Source organism: Sceloporus occidentalis, unplaced genomic scaffold, assembly GCF_023333645.1.
Source record: "Sceloporus occidentalis isolate IW3139 unplaced genomic scaffold, rSceOcc1.0.p SCAF_13, whole genome shotgun sequence".
Classification (NCBI taxonomy): Eukaryota; Metazoa; Chordata; class Lepidosauria; order Squamata; family Phrynosomatidae; genus Sceloporus; species Sceloporus occidentalis.
The window spans coordinates 12,125,626-12,144,527 of record NW_028316993.1 but is presented as its reverse complement, the minus strand read 5'-3'; the positions used below and the strand labels follow the sequence as shown (position 1 = coordinate 12,144,527).

The following is an 18,902-nucleotide window of genomic DNA, read 5'->3' as shown; positions in this document are numbered from 1 at the left end:
CGGCCAACGTTGAGAAGGCGGAGCTACGCGAGGGGGCGTGGTCAATAGGTTTCTCTCGCTGCCTCCGCGCCTCGGAGCGTGTCTTTGAAACAAAATGGCGGCGGGTGAGTATCGTGCTCTCCAGGAAGAGGAGGAGGAGATGGCTGAAGGAATGTGGGGCTGGGGTCTCCGTCTGGAGCCCCTCAGGGGAGAGAGGGGGGGTCCAGGGGGCCCTTAGGCCACTCCTGGAGAGGAGCAGAGGGGAGGAAAGTTACTTTTAATGGCTCCAAGGGTCCCACATTCCCCTCTGGCTGGGGCTTATGGGAGTTGTAGGCCAAAAAAAGTAACTTTTTCAGGACTCACTCAAACAAATGATGGTAGGCGCCCACAGAGAAACCATACTTGCCCATGGAGAGTCATTGGAGAATGTTTGCCCATAGGGAATCATAGGGGAATACTTGCCCATAGGGAAGCATTGGAGATATTTACCATGCTTCTCTATGGCCATGCATTCCCCAATGATACCCTATGGACAAATATCCCCCAATGATACCCTATGGACAAATATCCCCCAATGATACCCTATGGACAAATATCCCCCAATGATACCCTATGGACAAATATCCCCCAATGATACCCTATGGACAAATATCCCCCAATGATACCCTATGGGCAAGCATTCTCCAATGTTTTCTTATAGGCAAGTCTTCTCCAATGAGTCCCTTTGGGCAAGTATTCCCCCATTTATCCCTATAGGCAGGTATTCTGTTATTCTCTATGGGCAAGTGATTCCCCAATGTATCCCTATAGGCAAGTATTCCCCAATGATTCCCTATGGGCAAGTATTCCCCAATGATTCTCTATGGGCAAGTATTCCCCAATGATTCTTCTATGGGCAAGTATTCCCCAGTGTATCCCTATAGGTGAGTGGCCTCCATTGTTTCCCTATAGGCAAGTATTCCCCAATGTATCTCTCTTGGCAGGTATTCTGTTATTCTCTATGGGAAAGTATTCCCCAATGATTCTTCTATGGGCAAGTATTCCCCAATGATTCTTCTATGGGCAAGTATTCCCCAATGATTCTTCTATGGGCAAGTATTCCCCAATGATTCTTCTATGGGCAAGTATTCCCCAATGATTCCCTATGGGCAAGTATTCCCCAATGATTCTTCTATGGGCAAGTATTCCCCAATAATTTCCTATGGGCAAGTATTCCCCAATGATTCCCTATGGGCAAGTATTCCCCAATGATTCCCTATGGGCAAGTATTCCCCAATGATTCTTCTATGGGCAAGTATTCCCCAATGATTCCCTATGGGCCAGTATTCCCCAATGATTCTTCTATGGGCAAGTATTCCCCAATGATTCCCTATGGGCAAGTATTCCCCAATGATTCTTCTATGGGCAAGTATTCCCCAATGATTCTCTATGGGCAAGTATTCCCCAATGATTCTCTATGGGCAAGTATTCCCCAATGATTCCCTATGGGCAAGTATTCCCCAATGATTCTTCTATGGGCAAGTATTCCCCAATGATTCTCTATGGGCAAGTATTCCCCAATGATTCTTCTATGGGCAAGTATTCCCCAATAATTTCCTATGGGCAAGTATTCCCCAATGATTCCCTATGGGCAAGTATTCCCCAATGATTCTTCTATGGGCAAGTATTCCCCAATGATTCCCTATGGGCCAGTATTCCCCAATGATTCTTCTATGGGCAAGTATTCCCCAATGATTCCCTATGGGCAAGTATTCCCCAATGATTCTTCTATGGGCAAGTATTCCCCAATGATTCTCTATGGGCAAGTATTCCCCAATGATTCTCTATGGGCAAGTATTCCCCAATGATTCTCTATGGGCAAGTATTCCCCAATGATTCTCTATGGGCAAGTATTCCCCAATGATTCCCTATGGGCAAGTATTCCCCAATGATTCCCTATGGGCAAGTATTCCCCAATGATTCTCTATGGGCAAGTATTCCCCAATGATTCTCTATGGGCAAGTATTCCCCAATGATTCCCTATGGGCAAGTATTCCCCAATGATTCCCTATGGGCAAGTATTCCCCAATGATTCTTCTATGGGCAAGTATTCCCCAATGATTCTCTATGGGCAAGTATTCCCCAATGATTCTCTATGGGCAAGTATTCCCCAATGATTCTCTATGGGCAAGTATTCCCCAATGATTCTCTATGGGCAAGTATTCCCCAATGATTCCCTATGGGCAAGTATTCCCCAATGATTCCCTATGGGCAAGTATTCCCCAATGATTCTCTATGGACAAGTATTCCCCAATGATTCTCTATGGGCAAGTATTCCCCAGTGTATCCCTATAGGCAAGTGGCCTCCAGTGTTTCCCTATGGGCAAGTATTCCCCCATGTATCTCTATATGCAAGTATTCCCCAATGTACCCCTTTGGGCCAGTATTCCCCAATGATTCTCCATGGGCAAGCGTCGTCCAATGTTTCCATATGGGCCAGTATGGTGTCCCTATGGGCAAGTAGTATCATTTGTTTTAGTGCGTCCCACTTTTTCTAGGATTGAGGAGTAGGGAGGCTTTCTTCCTCACACCTGTTTTTGTTTGTTTTATGTTAATTGTTTATTCCTCCCCTTCTCTTGCCTGAAATATACATACATGGGATGGAAGTTGTAGTTCTGTAAGGTCCTTAACCTTCTCTGGGTGCCAGGTAAAGATGTTTGACAAAGTAAGTGAAGTGAGAGGAAAGTGTTTGGGGTTAAGTCTGTTATTGGTTTTCTTTGGCCCTATACAGATGGGCCAAAATAAAGCTGCTTTGGGTCTCTTTGGAGGTATGCTGTTTACATGATGCATGCGTCCTAAGAATCTGGAAGTTGCACCAAAGCTGTGCTCCAGCCCTTAGGACCAGATTGTGGCTTTGGCATGGCTTCTGGACGCTTAGGATGCATGCATCATTTCAATAGCATACGTACCTCCAAAGTGGCCCAAAGCAGCTTTATTTTGGCCTGTCTGTATGGGGCCTTTGTTTCCATCCCTGATTTTGTCAAGGTCTATGCATATTCAGGGCACTTGCTGTTTACGGTGGGAGCCAACTCCGCTCTTGAAAGTAGGCAGAGAGGTATTTATCTCCCTTTGTACAGCATATTGTATGCTGCACTGTGCAACACTGGTGTTGCGTATAGTAGCATGTGCTGCCGTCCTTCAACATCTGCAGTTTTTGACATTTGCAGATTTGATTAATATGTTCCCTCTAGGAATCTCTAGGCCAGTGATTCTCAAACTTTGGTCCTCCAAATGCTTTGGATTTCAGCTCACTGTTGGGTAATGCTTCAGAGGGTGTCTGAGAGTTGAAGTCCAAAACACCTGGAGAAACAAAATTTGGGAACCATTGCTCTAGACCAGTGGTTCCCAACCTGTGGGTCGGGACTGCTTTGGGGGGTCGAATGACCCTTTCATGGGGGTCCCCTAAGATCATTGGAAAACACCTATTTAATTGCAGTTATGAAGTAGCAACGGAAATAATTTCATGGGTTTGGGTCACCACAACATGAGGAGCTGTATTAAAGGGTCGTGGCGTTAGGAAGGTTGGGAACCACTACTCTAGACCCTTGAGTGCAACTCTGCCAGAGGTTGAGCATGGCTTTGCACTGGAGGAACTACTAGAGAAAACACTTCTGTCGATATGTGTAGGTCCTCCAGCATTATTCTGTGATCAACTTCTGGAAAATGCTGGCCATAGAGGTGCAGTGGAGGACCTAAAGAGGTGTTTTCTCAGGGGTCCTGTGCCCCTAACCCCAGCCAATGTGGAGGACCCACTGTACTATATATAGATAAGACAGCATACACTATATTATATCATGATCCTAACCTGTCCCCATTGTCTCCTTTTCACATTACTTATGTGCGCTAGGCTATGGTAGGAGATACTCTGCCTCTCAGAAATAGTTTCTAAAGCTGGTTACTTAACAGGCTTCCTGTCTTGGTGGTTATTGTATATGTCTGGTATATGCAAATAAAAACCTAGCACTGCTAAAGTCCTCCACACTTAAGAACGCTGGCTCTTTCTTCAGTTAGAAGTACAGACATCACAAAGGGTGAACTGGCCATTATCCATCTCCTTTTTCCTTGTTGTGTGCCTTCAGGTCATTTCTGACTCTTGGTGGCCCTAAGGCAAAACTTTCATGGGGTTTTCTTGGCAGAATTTATTTAGAGGGGGTTTGCTTGTGCCTTCCTATGAGACGGAGAGGATGTGACTTGCCCAAGGATACCCAGTGGGTTTCAGTGGCCGAACGGGGATTTGAAACTGGTATCCCAGTGTCCTAGTCCAACACTCAAACAACTGTATCAGTCTGGCTCTTTTCTTTTTCCCAGCTGGATCTATTTTCTTGCCTTCTGAATAAAATTCCTCAAAGTATGTCTTACATTTGCACAGAGAGAGCTGCTACCTTTGCTTTTCTTTTTTACAGGTATTGCTGGCATCCTCTTTGACTGAAGGAAGGTTTGGATTCTAGGACATCTCATATGTTGCTGGTTGTAGCACAGAGTCTTAATTTTTGAAAGTCTGAAGCCAGAAAAGTACCATCATGGCCAGTAGTGCTTCCCAACCCTGCATGAACCATTGTCTGAAAGTAACTTTTCCCAACGATCTAGCTTCTAGGGGCAAGAGGCCCTCTGAAGAGTTTGAAGAGGAGGACCAACCAGGCAGCAAGAGATGGTGCTCTTCCTCTCCTCGTCTTTCCTCCCCAAACAATGGGCTGGCACCTTCTCTGCCCCACTTCTCATCTCCCGGGGGTTACTGCGATGACAGTGATGTGGACGATTCCTATCTGGAGCCTTCTTCTGGGGAAAAGCTAGACTCTCCTACAGGCCTCTCTCTTGAGGAGGAGTACAATCTCATATTTGATGATGATTCAGAGACTTCCTCATGTGCTAGAACAGTTGGGCTCAACACCCACAAGGATAATCGTGCACAGACTCTTAGGGCATTCAAGGAGGGGGAGAAGGGCACGCATGTGGAGCCTCTTCATCCAGTTGGATCTTCAGCCTGCAAGAAAACCTCTGGGTGCCCAGAGAGTGTGAATGGCCTGAGCAAGGGCTCCCAAAATCAAGCTGGATTTGATTTGGGTTCCAAGGGTCCTTCGCCTCCAGAAGCTGCTACTGTGAATCTGGAGAAAGGGAATGATGTGCTTGGGGTCACAGAAAAGGGATCTGCTCAGGCAGTGAGAGAGACCAATGCAGGAGGCGAAGGGCCCTCAGTTGGACAGGCTTCCACAGTTAAAAAAGGGCCAGGAGGGGAGAATACAAGCTCTGTTAGGGACAAAAGAGAAAATCATGTGCAAGATTCACACACCAGAGAGCCAAAGAGGTCAGTACCCCTTCTTTCACGTAATGTGCTGCTTGATGTGATATGCCCTATTTTCTCCTGCTGTGTGCATGTGGCATGCTGCTCTGGATTGCTTGGAATACTCTGCAGAGTAGGGATTTGCTGTCTTGTACAGACATGTATTATAGTACTGAATTTCATCCGGTATCCCTTTGACTTCCACTGGGTGGTAGCAGATGCCCAGTTTAACAGTCGTAGGGATGTATTTCTCTGTAAATTTTCTTCTTATGGGCATGGATGAATAATTTAACCATTTTAATCCTCACTGCAAGAAAGTAATTGAAAATGCACAGTTCTTGAAGACTATTCACAGCATGGGAATTGTCCTGTGCAAAAAAAAAAGCATGTGATTTATTACTATTATTAATTTTTTTGCACAGAAAACAACCTGTTTTCTGGACAGGAAACACTATTTTCTTTTCAAACCAACCCCCAGCCCCCATGCACATTTTATTGGCATTGACTAAGTCCCAAACTGCAAAGATTCTGCCTGTATAGGAGTCTTCTCCTCAGGGTTTTTCATCATTCGAGAAATCCATTTGTCAGATGTATATCTGAATAGTCTTTCTAATGTGTAGATTCCATGCCCAAATTGACAGGATCCTTTTCCCCCCCTCCTGTATGGTTTAGAAACAACCAAACAAACCAATTTTGTGGACTGTTTATATTCTAAATGCACTTTCCTTCTTTTGAATAGACCTCCAGTTCCTATTTCTCCTGAAGCCTCACAGAAATATCACCACAGGAAGATGTTGTACAAGATTTCCCGGGGGTTTTGTTTGTTGCTGAGCCTTCTCTTTGAAGTCATGAGAGCTAGAAATCTGACTTCCCTCAAAATTGCAAATCTAAGATTCTGAAAAGTCCAAGAGCAAATCAGGCCTAAACTCTCAGTAGAAGCCATGTTAACTAAACCTAGACTGTCATACTTTGGCTCTATCTTGAGACAACGTAACTCATTGGAAAATACTATAATACTTGGTAAAATGGAAGGAAGTAGGAAAAGAGAGAGACTGCATTATAGATGGATCGACTTAGTCAAGGAAGACATGGCTGCCCTGGCTTTAACAAACCTGAGCAGGGCTGTCTTGGAGGTTTCTCGTTCATAGGGTTGCCATTAGTTGAAGTCAATTTAATGGCAAATAACAACAGTGTTGCCATTAACATGTTATCTTTGTCCAATGATTTGTAAGATGTTGACCATTTGTCATGTCTTTTTTCTTTTCCTTCATCCCTGTAAGGCCTAGACGCATATGCATCCACGAGACAGACCTCGAGTCAAGCAAAGAAAAATATATCAACGCTGTGCTTAACCATGCTTGTGGGAAGCCTGTCATAGGTGAGTTTGACAGTAACAGTGGGATCGTGAGATAAGTAAACTCCAGGGTTCTTCTTTAATGCCCTTGGAAGGGGTTGCAGTCAGAGCATGATCGCTTCCAGAAAGAGGGTCTTCCATTCTTTGTGTTACACATATGTGTATGTAAGGGTGGGGGTGTATTAGTGTTGTGCTATTTTGTGCAACTTTTTTGTACCTTAGTTTTGCAGTTAATCAGCATAATGGGGTCAGGAGGAAATTTATCTCACTCTGACAGAATACAGACTTTTCCTTCATTGTATTTGCTGCTCCCTTGGTTCAGTTGCCTCAGGATGGAATCAAGCAGATCATCACATTTCAGCCTTGAAAAATAATCCTATAAGACAGGTTCACTGAAAGCAGAGGTGGGGAAAATGCAGCTTGTGAGCTACTCATGGCCCCCAAGATGCACAAACCCTTTATTTCAGAAAACTGAGCAGTTAGTCTTGTCTGTCCTTCCTTAAAGATCTCCAAATCCTCCTTATAGTCAACATGAAGAGATGACTCATTACTTCCAGGTCACTGCAGATGTAACAAAGGGGCACTCTGGGAAGAACCATGAGGGCGAAGAATGGACTTTGTCCTCCATGTAGTTGCCCACCTTGACTTAGACTCAGGGACAAAGACACAATGAAGACACTCTCCAGGCTTACCAGAATGGTTTGTGCACTGAACAAGACATTGAGCCTGGATTTTCCTAGCCAAACCTAGCTGCTCAGACTTCCCTGGTTCCTTGGAAGCAATTGTCTTCTTTTTGCCAGAGTGTACTGAGGACAGCTAGTTCACCCTGGGACACTTTTCTGCCAGCTCTTTGCTTTTGGCACAGGGTTAGTTGCATCAAGGGAGTTGATGAGATCCTAAAATTTGAACAGGAAACCTTTCAGGTTTCCAGTGAGAGTCCTTTCTCTGGTGCCTTCCAGGGCAAACAGCAGGGCTTTTTTTGGGAAAGTCCATAATATAATTCCACACCCAAAGTCTGTGATCTTTTCATGTGTGAAATACTAAGAGAGCCCCAGATGCTGGACTGCTTCCAGCATTTGCATTGAGGATCAGTAATGTGGACAAGAGGGAGAGTAATTAGGGTCCTACTTTTCTTGCCTTCACTTTCTCTATTGTGTCTTCCCAATTAATATGCGAGGTGTACATTCGGATGCCTGGCATTTCCTTTGGGAGTTGCTCATGAATGCTTCCTGTAATGAGCGCAAGCTGTTTCCTTATTAGCACTAACAGGCTTTTATCTTAAATGGCTTTAGGCATAGAGATGGTAGTTGAGGGGTGATGGGTGACGGAGGGGGACCCCTTGGCTAAGACAGGTCACCCAAGCAACCAGCTCCTCAAAAAGGGCTTGCTTGTTTTCAACTTGCCTGAGTTATACACTGATTTTGTGTTCTCCTGAGTAGTCCCTGATCATCCTCGGAACAACCCTTTGTGAAATATTGAATACACATTTGCATTTTTTTTACAAACATGGGATTTGCTCAGAGGCAGGCACTCGGGAAGGAGAAGGTGTTTGGGCTGAAATGGATTTTAAAGGCTGATTGGACGACTCCTTGCTTGGATGGCTCAGGGAGAACGTGTGGTGAGAGCGCCTGCTGTGTGTGTGTGTGTGCACAAAACGTCCTAGTTTCAGTCGCTGGCATTGCCTGGTGGAAGGGTCTAAAGCAAAGGTAGCGCATAAAGGAAAAGCTCTCTGCCTGAAAGCGTGAGGATCTGCTGGCAGGCAGAGAGCATCATCCCAGAGTGGGCCAGCGGTCTGATCCTGTGCAAGACCATGTGCAGAGCTCAGTGATTTTTTTGGCTCAAGCCACTTGTGGCTATGGAGCCCACTGGTGACCTCAAGGGAAGGCAATGGTAAACCGCCTCTGAACAAATTCTGCCAAGAAAATCCTGCTATAGGTTCACCTTAGAGTCACCATCAGTTGGAAATGACTTGAAAGCACACAACAACAACAACAAACTTGAGCCACTCTTGCTTAGGGCCCTTTCATGCTACACCATTAGAGCACTCTGACTCCACTTTTATGGCCATGGCTGCCTCCTGTGGAATCCTGGGTTTTATAGTTTACAGCTGTGGATTCTGAACCACCTCCCCCTAAACTGCACATGTCAGACAGAACCATGGCAGTTAAAGTGGGATTGTAGCATTATAATTGCTCAGTGTGAAAAGGCCCTTGGAGACATGCTTCACCCAATATGAAATTCTTGGGGTGGCTAAGATGATTTTGCGGTGGAAAACAGATGCTCGAACTGGAACACCATGAATGGGGGAGATCATAATGCCATTACTTGCATGTATGTAAATATAGAATATGTATCTTAAACGAATTGCAAATGTACTCCTGCTTGACACCTTGTGGTTGTAGATGGAGTGAAAATCCCACTTATCACTCCAGAGGAAACCCCAGCCGCCTGTGCTAGACTTGGCACTTCCGGTGAGGTTGCCACGGAGGAGTCTGATTCACAGGCACTCTTTCTTCTCTGGGGATAACATGCAGGAGATCTGCTTATGAAGGCATCTGCTGAAATAGCTTCGATCTGGTTGTCTGAGAGATCTTTGATTCCAGCAGAAAGGAGCTTTTCGTCACATACTCCTTCAGATCATTTGCAGGAGCCTGTGGCCTGTGTAATCTTGAGTGGGCATCAGTGGAAGGGACCTTAAATCAGTCATTCTATCTGTTTTCCAGATTTGAAAGCTATAGCTATTTTGATATTCAAGCCTAAGTACTTCCAAGTCTGCAAAATGGGTGCCTGCCTGCCTGCCTGCAGCAATACTTAGGGATGCAAGTGTGACAGATAATGCATCTCAGGAATTTTTTGAGCCAAGGAGTTAAAGATACTGGCTGGCATCCTGGTCAATAGTCCCAACTAGAGTAGACCCATTCAGTCAATGGTTACTCAGCATGTGGATAAATCCAGTATCCAAATCATGACTAAAAGAGAATTTAGGCTGTTGTTTTTCTGCAAATGTATTGTATCATTTTCTGATTTGCTTATCTCTCTGTTTATATAGTTTGTGGTAGTACAGTACTGACTTTTGTGAATATGTGGCACCAAAATACAGTGCAGGGGATAATTTGTGACTGAAATTAGGGTTGGGAATCATGCGGCCTTATAGGTGTTGGACTACAGCTCCCAGCATCCTTTGCCATTTACCATGGCAGGCTGCTGGGAGTTGCAGTCCAACAGCATTTGGAGGGCCACAGATTCACTGCCCATAGCATAAATAAGGGCCAGAGATGGCATTGTTTTGCTTCTTGGCTTGCCACAATACTTGGGTTGTGTGGAGGTTTGCATGTCAGTGTGAGCATAGGTTGTCTGGGTCCTCCTGAGGGGCAAGAGTGTGTGGCATTGACCCCCCCCTACCTTCCTGTTAAGTCTGGGCATTTTATAAAAAAAGAAATAGATGCACTGTAGGGGTCTGTTCATTTCATGTATTGAATGTGTTACACGGCTCTTTAAATGCCGCTGAATATAAAACACTCTTTGAGCATTTCTGTGTGCAATGACATGCTGGAATCCCACTGCCAGTGATGTCTCTTTGCAAACAGCACCAGAGAACCTGCCACTGTTTTGCTGCTTCCAGGCATCAACATAGTCATTAGTGAGATTCTTGGCACTGATGAACAGAGAGGACTTTAAGTTTAGAGAAGGATTTCTTGCTTTCTGCTTCTCCCTACCAAGTCTCTGTTTAGGAAGTAAGCTTTCATGGGCTTTCACGGACCATTAGCAGCATAATTAGGCATTTCCAATGGTGATTCTGTAGTCACGCTGCCCAGGTACCTTTCATGACAATATTTGAATTTGAAATACTCTTCTGAGTCAGCCACCCTAATGGTACAGGAGATGGAATTACCTCTTCTAAATTGCCTGTGCTGCCTGAACCCTCACTTCCAAATGAGTGGCACTGAGCTAACTACAAAAATCAGATTGGCAGTAATGGATACCATATATATATATATATATATATATATATATATATATATATTGCTAGCAGCCCTGGAGAGCCCATTACTTCATGGAATAGTGTTAGCCTTCTGCTCCAGATGGGGCACATTCATGCCTAGCTGGGTAGAGGGAGAAACAGATCTGTGTTTCCTCTGATTGCCATATTTTTAAATCTAAGACCAGAAAGTTCCTCCAGTCTGGAAACCGCCAGTTGTAGTCCTGCCTTTTCTTCAAGTGTGGCCTTCTGGGTTTTGGGAACTGGAAAGCCATAAGCAGTATTCACCATAGGCCTAAGGCTGTTGGGTCTTGCAGTCCAGCAGCATGATTCTCACCCTTGTTCTTTGTATTGTCCTTGCTCAGTTCTTGTGTGTCTTTGTCAAGTATTCTCCTCTCCTTGACTTGTCATCTCCCAGTTCTAATTTTTCTGCAATGATAGCTGTACCTGGAGAAGCTTTCTGTCTGTCTGTCTCTTATCTCCTGTCACCCGAGTTTACACACATTTAAACGAAAACCCTTCTTGAATGGCCCTTATTTGTTGCTGGGTTGATATGACTCATCCCTGGGTGAAAACTCCATTCTAAGAAAGGATGCTTCAGCATTTTGGAGGAAACTGCATTTGGGCTTCCACAGTGTCTTTGTCAGTTCCAGTAATGACAGATGAAATGAGAACCTGCTGGCACCAAAGCTGGCTCACTAACATACTGCCTAGCATGCAACTGATGCATAAAATAGCTGGACTAGCAAATAGGGCTTGTAGATGGGAGAAGATGGAGGAGGTTGTCTCTGCCTTTAGCTTACCTGACAGAAACATACTTGTTTGAATTCAAAGACATAGCCATGTTGGTCTGGAATATCAGTATGCAAAGGGATCTTGTAGCACCTTTGAGACTGAGAAAAACAAGTTGGTAGCGTAAGCTTTCATAGACTTAAGTCTACTTCATTAGATACAAGGAGTGAATTGCCAATAAATAAACACTTATGCCTATGAATGAGCAGGTGCGTATGTGTGAATAGTAACAATCCTCTTGGTTAATTCCTTGCTCTCCCAATTTCCAGGTGAAGTCAATGAGATGCTTGCGCTGATGCAAAAGGTCGCTTCTGAATATCAAGGATACAGTTCTCAGCACACGACAGACCTGACTGTAAGGTATTGTGTCACCCTTCATTTAAGTCTGGGCTGAACCTCACTGGCGAGCTTTTCTTCCTTAGAAAACAGATGCCCTTTCTTGAAATGAGCCTTTTTGAAAAATCTTAAAAATAACAGAGCATTCTATAGCATAGTGAAGGCTGATACATTTATTATAATGTAAATTCTCGTGAATCAGATTTTATTGTGCCTTGAGTTTTCAGGCATCCTAGTTTCTGTGGGGCATCCCTTATTTGTGGGCATGAGGTCTGATCCTGCATCAGGATTCCAACTGCTGTAATCCTTGACCTGGAAAGAGTGGCGGCCAGCTATGTCCTAACAGGACCTCCACCCCAAGCAAATGGTCTTATGTCTCAAATTCAGGGAGACTATTTGCTTGGGTAAGGCGGATGTGGTGCCACCGTTCTTTCTCCTCTCTAGCCAGCTAGGCAAAACATCCCCAAATTGTTTCACATGCCATTCGCTACATGTCATCTAGGCCCCAAAACTGAGAGGAGGAAGCGTGTGCACCAGCTATGCTTGCAGCAGGCACATTCCCATCAGAGACCATTTGGCTGTTGTACCAAATGCTCTGGATTTGGTTTCTTGTGAGTCCAGCTGACCCAAGAGTGATTGCCAGCTATGCTTACAATATACAGATTCAGGAACAGTTGGCACACAACAAAATGGTCTCAGACAGAGGTCCATCTGTTGTGAATGCAGCTGGTGCCCACTCTTCCTGCTCCCAGCTCTGTACGCAACTGAAAGAATAGCATGAGAAGCAGGCCTGTATAACACTCCCCTCAAGTCTCACAAGAGTCCAGACTCCCATGCGATCTCTTAATCTTGTGGTAAGTCCTTCTTTCAGAAGACTTGAGGTCAGTTTTATATAGACTTGCCTCATGTTTACTGTTCAGTCTTGAGTTGGCCAGGCAAGAGAGAAGGCTCTCCTATCTGAAAAATCAGGCAACCCTTATCTCATTAGCTACTCTCAAGGATGATTCTTAGATGTATAAATGTAGTAGCAGTGCATGGACAGATAGCTGCGTTATTACTGGATCAGTGAATCCACCTTTAGTTTTGGGCTGGACTTGAATGGAGCTGTCTGAAACAGACTATTTTGATGACAGTGCCTTTAAAGGTTGGACAGATAGTTGGAGAGGATTCATCCTTGGCTTTGGAGCTGCAAGCCTCCACTGTGCAGCAGGGACAGGATGTAAACTCTATGTTCAAATGACAGTGGAGTGTAAAATTCACAGCAGTAGGAATCTGCAACAGCACTAATGTTCCATGATTCCTACTAACTCCTTTGTGAAGCTTTTATTTCTGAAGTGCTCCCTTAAGCAGGAGAAAGAAAGGTTGTCTAATCAAAGTATAATTTGGGGAGGGGAAGAATCCAGCCTCAGAATTCTCCAGCTGAATGGAAAGAATGCTTTTATCCCCTGAAAGCTATACAGTCATTGCCTATTTCCTGTAGTCCTTTGAAGAATGCCTTCATGCATCTACTTGGCACCCTAAAGCCAATCTTTTAATCTTCGGTGTTTTAGTAGAGGGAGAGAGGGAGGAAAGCAGAGGCTTTCTAGCATTGCCACTATATTGGTATGTATAGCATGGAGTTTGCCTCAAGGGGCCAAGCTGATTGTTCTCATGACAGGGCAGCTCTGTTCTTTGACACACACAAAGAAAAGGTTGGATAACTGGGGAGGGTGGGAGAGGGGGCAGTGGGTAGCACTTGTGTGTTTTCTCAAAGAGCTTTATAAAATCAGGATGTGATTGCCATGCATGAAGAAGCCTCCAGAGACCTTTAAGACCTTCACAGCAGAAACCTTCTCCTTACAATCTCCAGAGTCATAGGCCATGGTTCAAACTCCTACATCATGCTGGCTCTCTACTTTACCCAGGCATTAAATGACCATAGCAATGGTATCTCACTGGGAGGGTAGGATAGTTGACAGCTGCTAGTGAGGGAGATTTTGAGTGGGGCACAAGGCAATACCAAGTAGTCTCTTCTCCTGTATCCAGAAGACGAAAATATGCTCAGGTAACCTTGGGTTAAGCTAGTGGGATGTAGTGATTTAGTGCTGGTTTAGCAATCTGGGAGACAAGGATTCAAGTCTTCACTCAGCCCTGGAAATGCACTGGGTGACCTTGGACCAGTCACATTTTCTCAGTCTCAGAGGAAGGCATAACCAGCCTCTTCTGAATATCCTTGCCAAGAAGACCCCCTAAGATAGTCGTGACAAGTCAGAGTCACCTTGAAGGCACATAACAACCACAACCCTGTTGAGATATTTGCATATATGTTGCTAATAGGATTCCAGCCACAGACTGGATCTGATTCAGAAGGCTGCGTGGAAGAAAACCTTTCAAAGAACAGATGAAGCTTGTGTGAATGATGTCTGTGATGTTGCTTCTGTTTTCACTTCTTTCATTATCACCATTTTACCTTGCACCTCTTGTTCTTCTACCCCTCTCTTGGCACAGGAACTACGCACAGCGCAGTAAAAGCACAACCAAGGCATTTAGCCTTTCCCAGTGGGTTGACTGGAACGGCCGCAATGTCCGTCGGTTTGAGTCTGTCCCAGACATCTTCCCGCGCAGCCCAATCCCAAGCTAGAAGAAGCCTTGGCCCTGGAGTGGAAGCTATTGTTTTTATGTTGCACTTTGAAAATTCATTCTATTGATCTTATTTTATTTTTTTAATATGAAAGCTAGGTTAAGCCTAAATCCAACGGCTAGTTGCTATTAGAATAAACCCATTGATTCAGTAAAATATATGTAAGTATTGGCTTACCATTCAGCAGTTGAGTGAGTGGGTCTGTCTTAGTTGGCACTAGAAGTTAGGATTTAGGGCTTAGTGTTTGTATTTTTGTTAGAAAGACTTGTCCTGGAACTTCCTCGCTGCCTTATGTTTGTTTTTGGGAGTTCTTTGGGCTTTCACTGTTCTGTAATATATTGCACTGTGATAAACTTTTGTCTTTTTAGTATATCCTGTTATACGCTCATCCTTCTTCCTCACTGTAGTGAGTGACTGGCTGGTTTGTATGTCTAGCTCCCTGGCATTTCCTTCCCATATTTAGAAGTTTTAAGGAGCATTCAGACACATGTACTGATGGTTGAAGCCAGTAAGGGATGACAGAATGGGAGGAACAGCTGTCTGGGTTCAAATAACCACAGGCAAATATCTCATGTCACTTTGGACACAGCGCTTTGAAGTGGAGACAGCTCACATATTCAGCTGCCAAAGAATGAAATGCTGACAGAGCCAGTGGGCCACCATGGATGAATCAGAGCAGGAGTCGGGGTGGGAAACCAGAGGCCACAGTTGCATTTCTAGAACTGCCTGAAATCTGTAAAAGCAGTCAAAAGTACAGTCAGTTTATAAATGTCAATTATCATAGGATAGAATGTTATTTTTTCCCTCTAAAATGTGAGCTGCATTTGCTGCAACCAGGGCTGCTTGATTTCTATGTGTTTACAGTTGCTTCAGTGCGCAATATACAGCCCACAAGCCACACTTTGTATATCCCTGCATTCAAGGGATGTTGCATCCTTTCTGAATTGGTTCTGTGGGGTTGAAAATGAACCAGTGAAATGCATCTTGTGGGTAGGATTTTCTTTTGCATCATTTCCTCTATTAACAAGCAGGTTCCTGCATATCAAGCTGGCAGTGGCATCACACACACCAAGACAAAGTCGTGCTTTCTACACATGCAGGGGGTCTCCACTGGCAAATGCTGCCTCCCTCAGGAGGAATGTCTGCTGCTGCCTGATATGAGAGACCACAACAGCCTTGGAAAAGTTGTTGTTGGTAAAGTAATTTGACTCAGGAACAAAAACAAATGTTTCTCCTGCTATTTCTGTCCTTAATTCAAGCATCCACACAAACCAGGCTAGACACCACCTTTAAACCCTCCTGCCTTGCTAAAAATCTGCAAAGGGAGGTGGGCTATTTTCTTGCTTGCTGGAGAAGGCTTGAAAGCATTGAAAGACATTTGCATTTACATCTATTTCCAAAGCTGCTTCCTCCAGTCATTTAAACACCTAGGAAATGGCAAGACAAGCAAGGGGGCTATGCGTGCAAATGTGCAAATGTTGTTTTTACTTGTTTGAACGTTTCCATGCTACATACAAAGGCACAGCTCAGTAGCAATAAGCCAGAAAGGAGTCTTGGGGTGGTGAGACAGGAGCTGGATCAGATTTCCTACTCCTGCTGTAAATCAACAGAAGTTTATAACAGCTGTTAAAATAACTTTTTTTCTTCTGATCTTTGTGTGGATTGCAAAGCCAGAAAAAGGCCGGCTCTCCAGACCAAAGCCTGGGCATACAGCTAAGTGAGAGAGCACCAAGCATCTCATTTCCAAAGCGTTCTCACTCTACCGGAGGGCGCAAGTTTAATTCCGTGTCGAGAAGCGCTCTGTCCCTTGAGGTCTTTCAAATGCGACGGCAGTGGCACAGCGGAGCATGGAGTGGCCTTTGAAATGTTAAGACCAAGGCAACGATTAACTGCCAGCGTTCCCTCTATTTATGGTTCCCACCAGCCATTATTGGCAGTAATAACACACAGTACTGGCGAAGAAGGCTTTTTGGCCTTTGGCACTGTTGTGCTCCTCTGTGTATGTCAGTGGTGAATTAATGCTTTAAAACTTGCCGCAGCCTATTCTCATTGGGAATAGGGAATGGGAATTGTATTTTCCCATTCCTGATGTCTGATTTATTCTTTTTAATTAGATATTGGGAATGTGAGTACACAAAAACCGGTTGCAGAAGCTTTCAATCTTCCTTCTCACATCCTTGAACAAAAGGACTTACAGAGGAAAATTGGAAAGAATAATAGCAGGATTGGAATATCTCCACAGACTCCAGTCCATCAGCAGCGGGTAGAACAGAGATAATGGTTTCCTGGCACAAGACGTACATTTCAGCACTATCTAACCCCTATCTTCATGAGGGCACCCTTGACAAGTTCATCACAGGTCTCTTTTGGTTCCTACATTACATTTCAATACTCATTCCTTATCTACTCTCCTTGGCTGTAGGCAACATTCTTCCTTCTGCCTTTGTTCCCCAAGGAACAGTTAAAACTGGACTTGTCACCTCATCTTCATACCCACAAGGATTTTAAACCGGCATTCTCACACACAAATACCTTACAAAGGTCTGTCTGAACTTTCCACTCCACCCCATGCATCTGAGGACATAGGAAAGCTCATGCTGCCAGCTTCTTTCTTCACTTAGTCTCAAAGGTGCTACAAAATCCTTCACCAATGCACAGTGGATGTCTTAATGCTAAGAAAGGTGTGATGTTTTGGATGACACCAAGAATGAGGAGCACAGAGATCTGTGGAGCGATACCATTGGGAGGTTCTTTCCCATCTGCCCCACTTTGTTGGGTTTGGGGAAGGAGAGGCGGATGATCCGCCACTCGAATCTCTGGGTGATAGAAGGCACTTGGCTTTTCTGTCTCAAAATATCGCAGCGAGTCTCGTAAAGCGTGTGGCTTGTAAAAATGCCAAACAAAGCAGCGGGGAATTCATCACAAGGAAGGGGTTGCAAATGTGCGGCTTTATATCCCAGCAGAAGGGACTCTATTTAAGGTTCATTAATTTATAAATATAATCGCCTTTTTGATGTGTGAGTGTGGGATTTTACCTGTTCATAATGAATATGGGGAATTTAGTGAATAATATTTATTGGGTTGATTTTGAATTAATCTGCACTAATTTCTAATCCGTATGCAAAGGGGTCTTGTAGCAGTGCATCGGAGGAAGTCGACCAAGTCTACAAAAGCTTACACTACAACTTCTTTTGCACAGTTAATCTCAAAGATGCTACAAGATCCCTTTGCACACTTATATTCCAGACCAACATGGTAATGTCCCTAATTTGTAATTTGATTTACATATGCAGAGCTACATTTTTGCAGGTATCTTTAACTTGGTTTAGGAAAGTCTTTAAAAACACCAACTAAGTCAGGCTCTTGGCAACCCAAAATGGGCGTTCCAGGTATGAAGTGGTTGCACAGGTGTGCTTTTTGGGATCCCCCCCATCTGCCTTGTTGTGAAATGAAATGAAATCTCCTTAGACCTAGTTCTTCCCCTTCAATGGAGAGTCCACACCATCCTAAAAGAACGTTGCAACCCTTTGCATCTCAGATGCATGGTGGATTTCTTCCCATTATCGTTCTGAAATCTTTCCCCCCCTTGCCATCCGTTACATAACACCTTGTTTACTGCCAGATACTCTTGTTGCATCCCTTCTCCTTTAAAGATCTCCCTTCAGAGAGACTGTAGCTGTTTTCGAGGGCTTGAAAAACCCTCTCTTGCAAAGCGTGGAATTGCTTTAGTTCTGTTTTGGGTCTCTTTCTCTCTCTTGCAATTCCTAATGGGCATTTATTACTGCACCTTTTAAAAGCTTGCAATTACAGAGGCTAATGATACAGAGGCTAATGATTCTTTCCCTTTGCTGTTTACAAGAAGCCAATCTGAATGCTGCAAAAAGGGCAGGTGGGCCTTTGCCATCCCATTTCCCATTTTTAATGAGACCGAAAACGCTGAGCAAAAGCTGTCAGCAAGAGCAGGTCTGGTGTCAGACACATTCTCTGCTGTTTTGACACGTACTGTATGTGCTCCTTGCAATGCTTGAGCTGAGTTTTAGCACAACACACTTCTTTAAAGGCCAGTCTAGCTCCTAGTTTAATGGAATTCAGGTATTCTGGCTTGAAGAAGCATCTGGCCTGTCTACCTACAGATTTTTTGGAAAGGAAGCTATAGCATGTGTCCTGAACCAGTGGGATGTGGAGGAGACCGTAACCACACAAATAACCTCTCCTGGCTTTTCCAGTTTGTTGTTGTTGTTGTTGTGTGCCTTTAAGTCTTTTCCAACATATGGGACCCTAAGGTGAACCTATCATGGGGTTTTCCTGGTGCGTTCAGAGGGGGTTTGCCATGGCCGTCCTGTGAGGCTGAGAGAGTGTGACTTCCCCAGGGTCACCCAGTGGGTTTCCATGGCTCAGCCACGATTCAAACCCTGGTCTCTAGAGTTAAAATAGTCCAATGCTCAAACCACTACACTACACTGGCTGTCTCTAGATCCACCTGTAAATTGTTCACTTTCTATATGCGGCAGGCAATTGATAGATC

At 44.4% G+C, this 18,902-nt stretch overlaps 1 protein-coding gene across 2 annotated transcripts; it reads left to right on the top strand.

Moving 5' to 3' along the window:
• The first annotated feature begins 18 nt into the window (after positions 1-18).
• On the top strand, positions 19-14,814 carry S100PBP (S100P binding protein). 2 transcript variants are annotated; one of them, XM_089478277.1, is made up of 5 exons: positions 19-104; positions 4,422-5,320; positions 6,577-6,674; positions 11,691-11,781; positions 14,245-14,814. In XM_089478277.1, exons 2-5 carry the CDS (start codon positions 4,539-4,541, stop codon positions 14,375-14,377), a joined length of 1,104 nt encoding a protein of 367 aa, XP_089334403.1. In that variant the 5' UTR covers positions 19-104; positions 4,422-4,538; the 3' UTR covers positions 14,378-14,814. The 2 variants fall into 2 exon arrangements, with proteins under 2 accessions (XP_089334403.1, XP_089334404.1); XM_089478278.1 differs by having other exon boundaries at positions 11,691-11,776; positions 14,245-14,351.
• Positions 14,815-18,902: the final 4,088 nt, after the last annotated feature.

What these genes read in the sequence shown, in the direction of transcription:
- S100PBP (XM_089478277.1), top strand. Translation starts at nt 4,539, where the DNA reads ATGGCCAGTAGTGCTTCCCAACCCTGCATGAACCATTGTCTGAAAGTA. An exon ending in TTGTGGGAAGCCTGTCATAG is followed by an intron (nt 6,675 to 11,690) that starts GTGAGTTTGACA and finishes CCCAATTTCCAG; the next exon opens with GTGAAGTCAATGAGATGCTT. An exon ending in ACGACAGACCTGACTGTAAG is followed by an intron (nt 11,782 to 14,244) that starts GTATTGTGTCAC and finishes CTCTTGGCACAG; the next exon opens with GAACTACGCACAGCGCAGTA.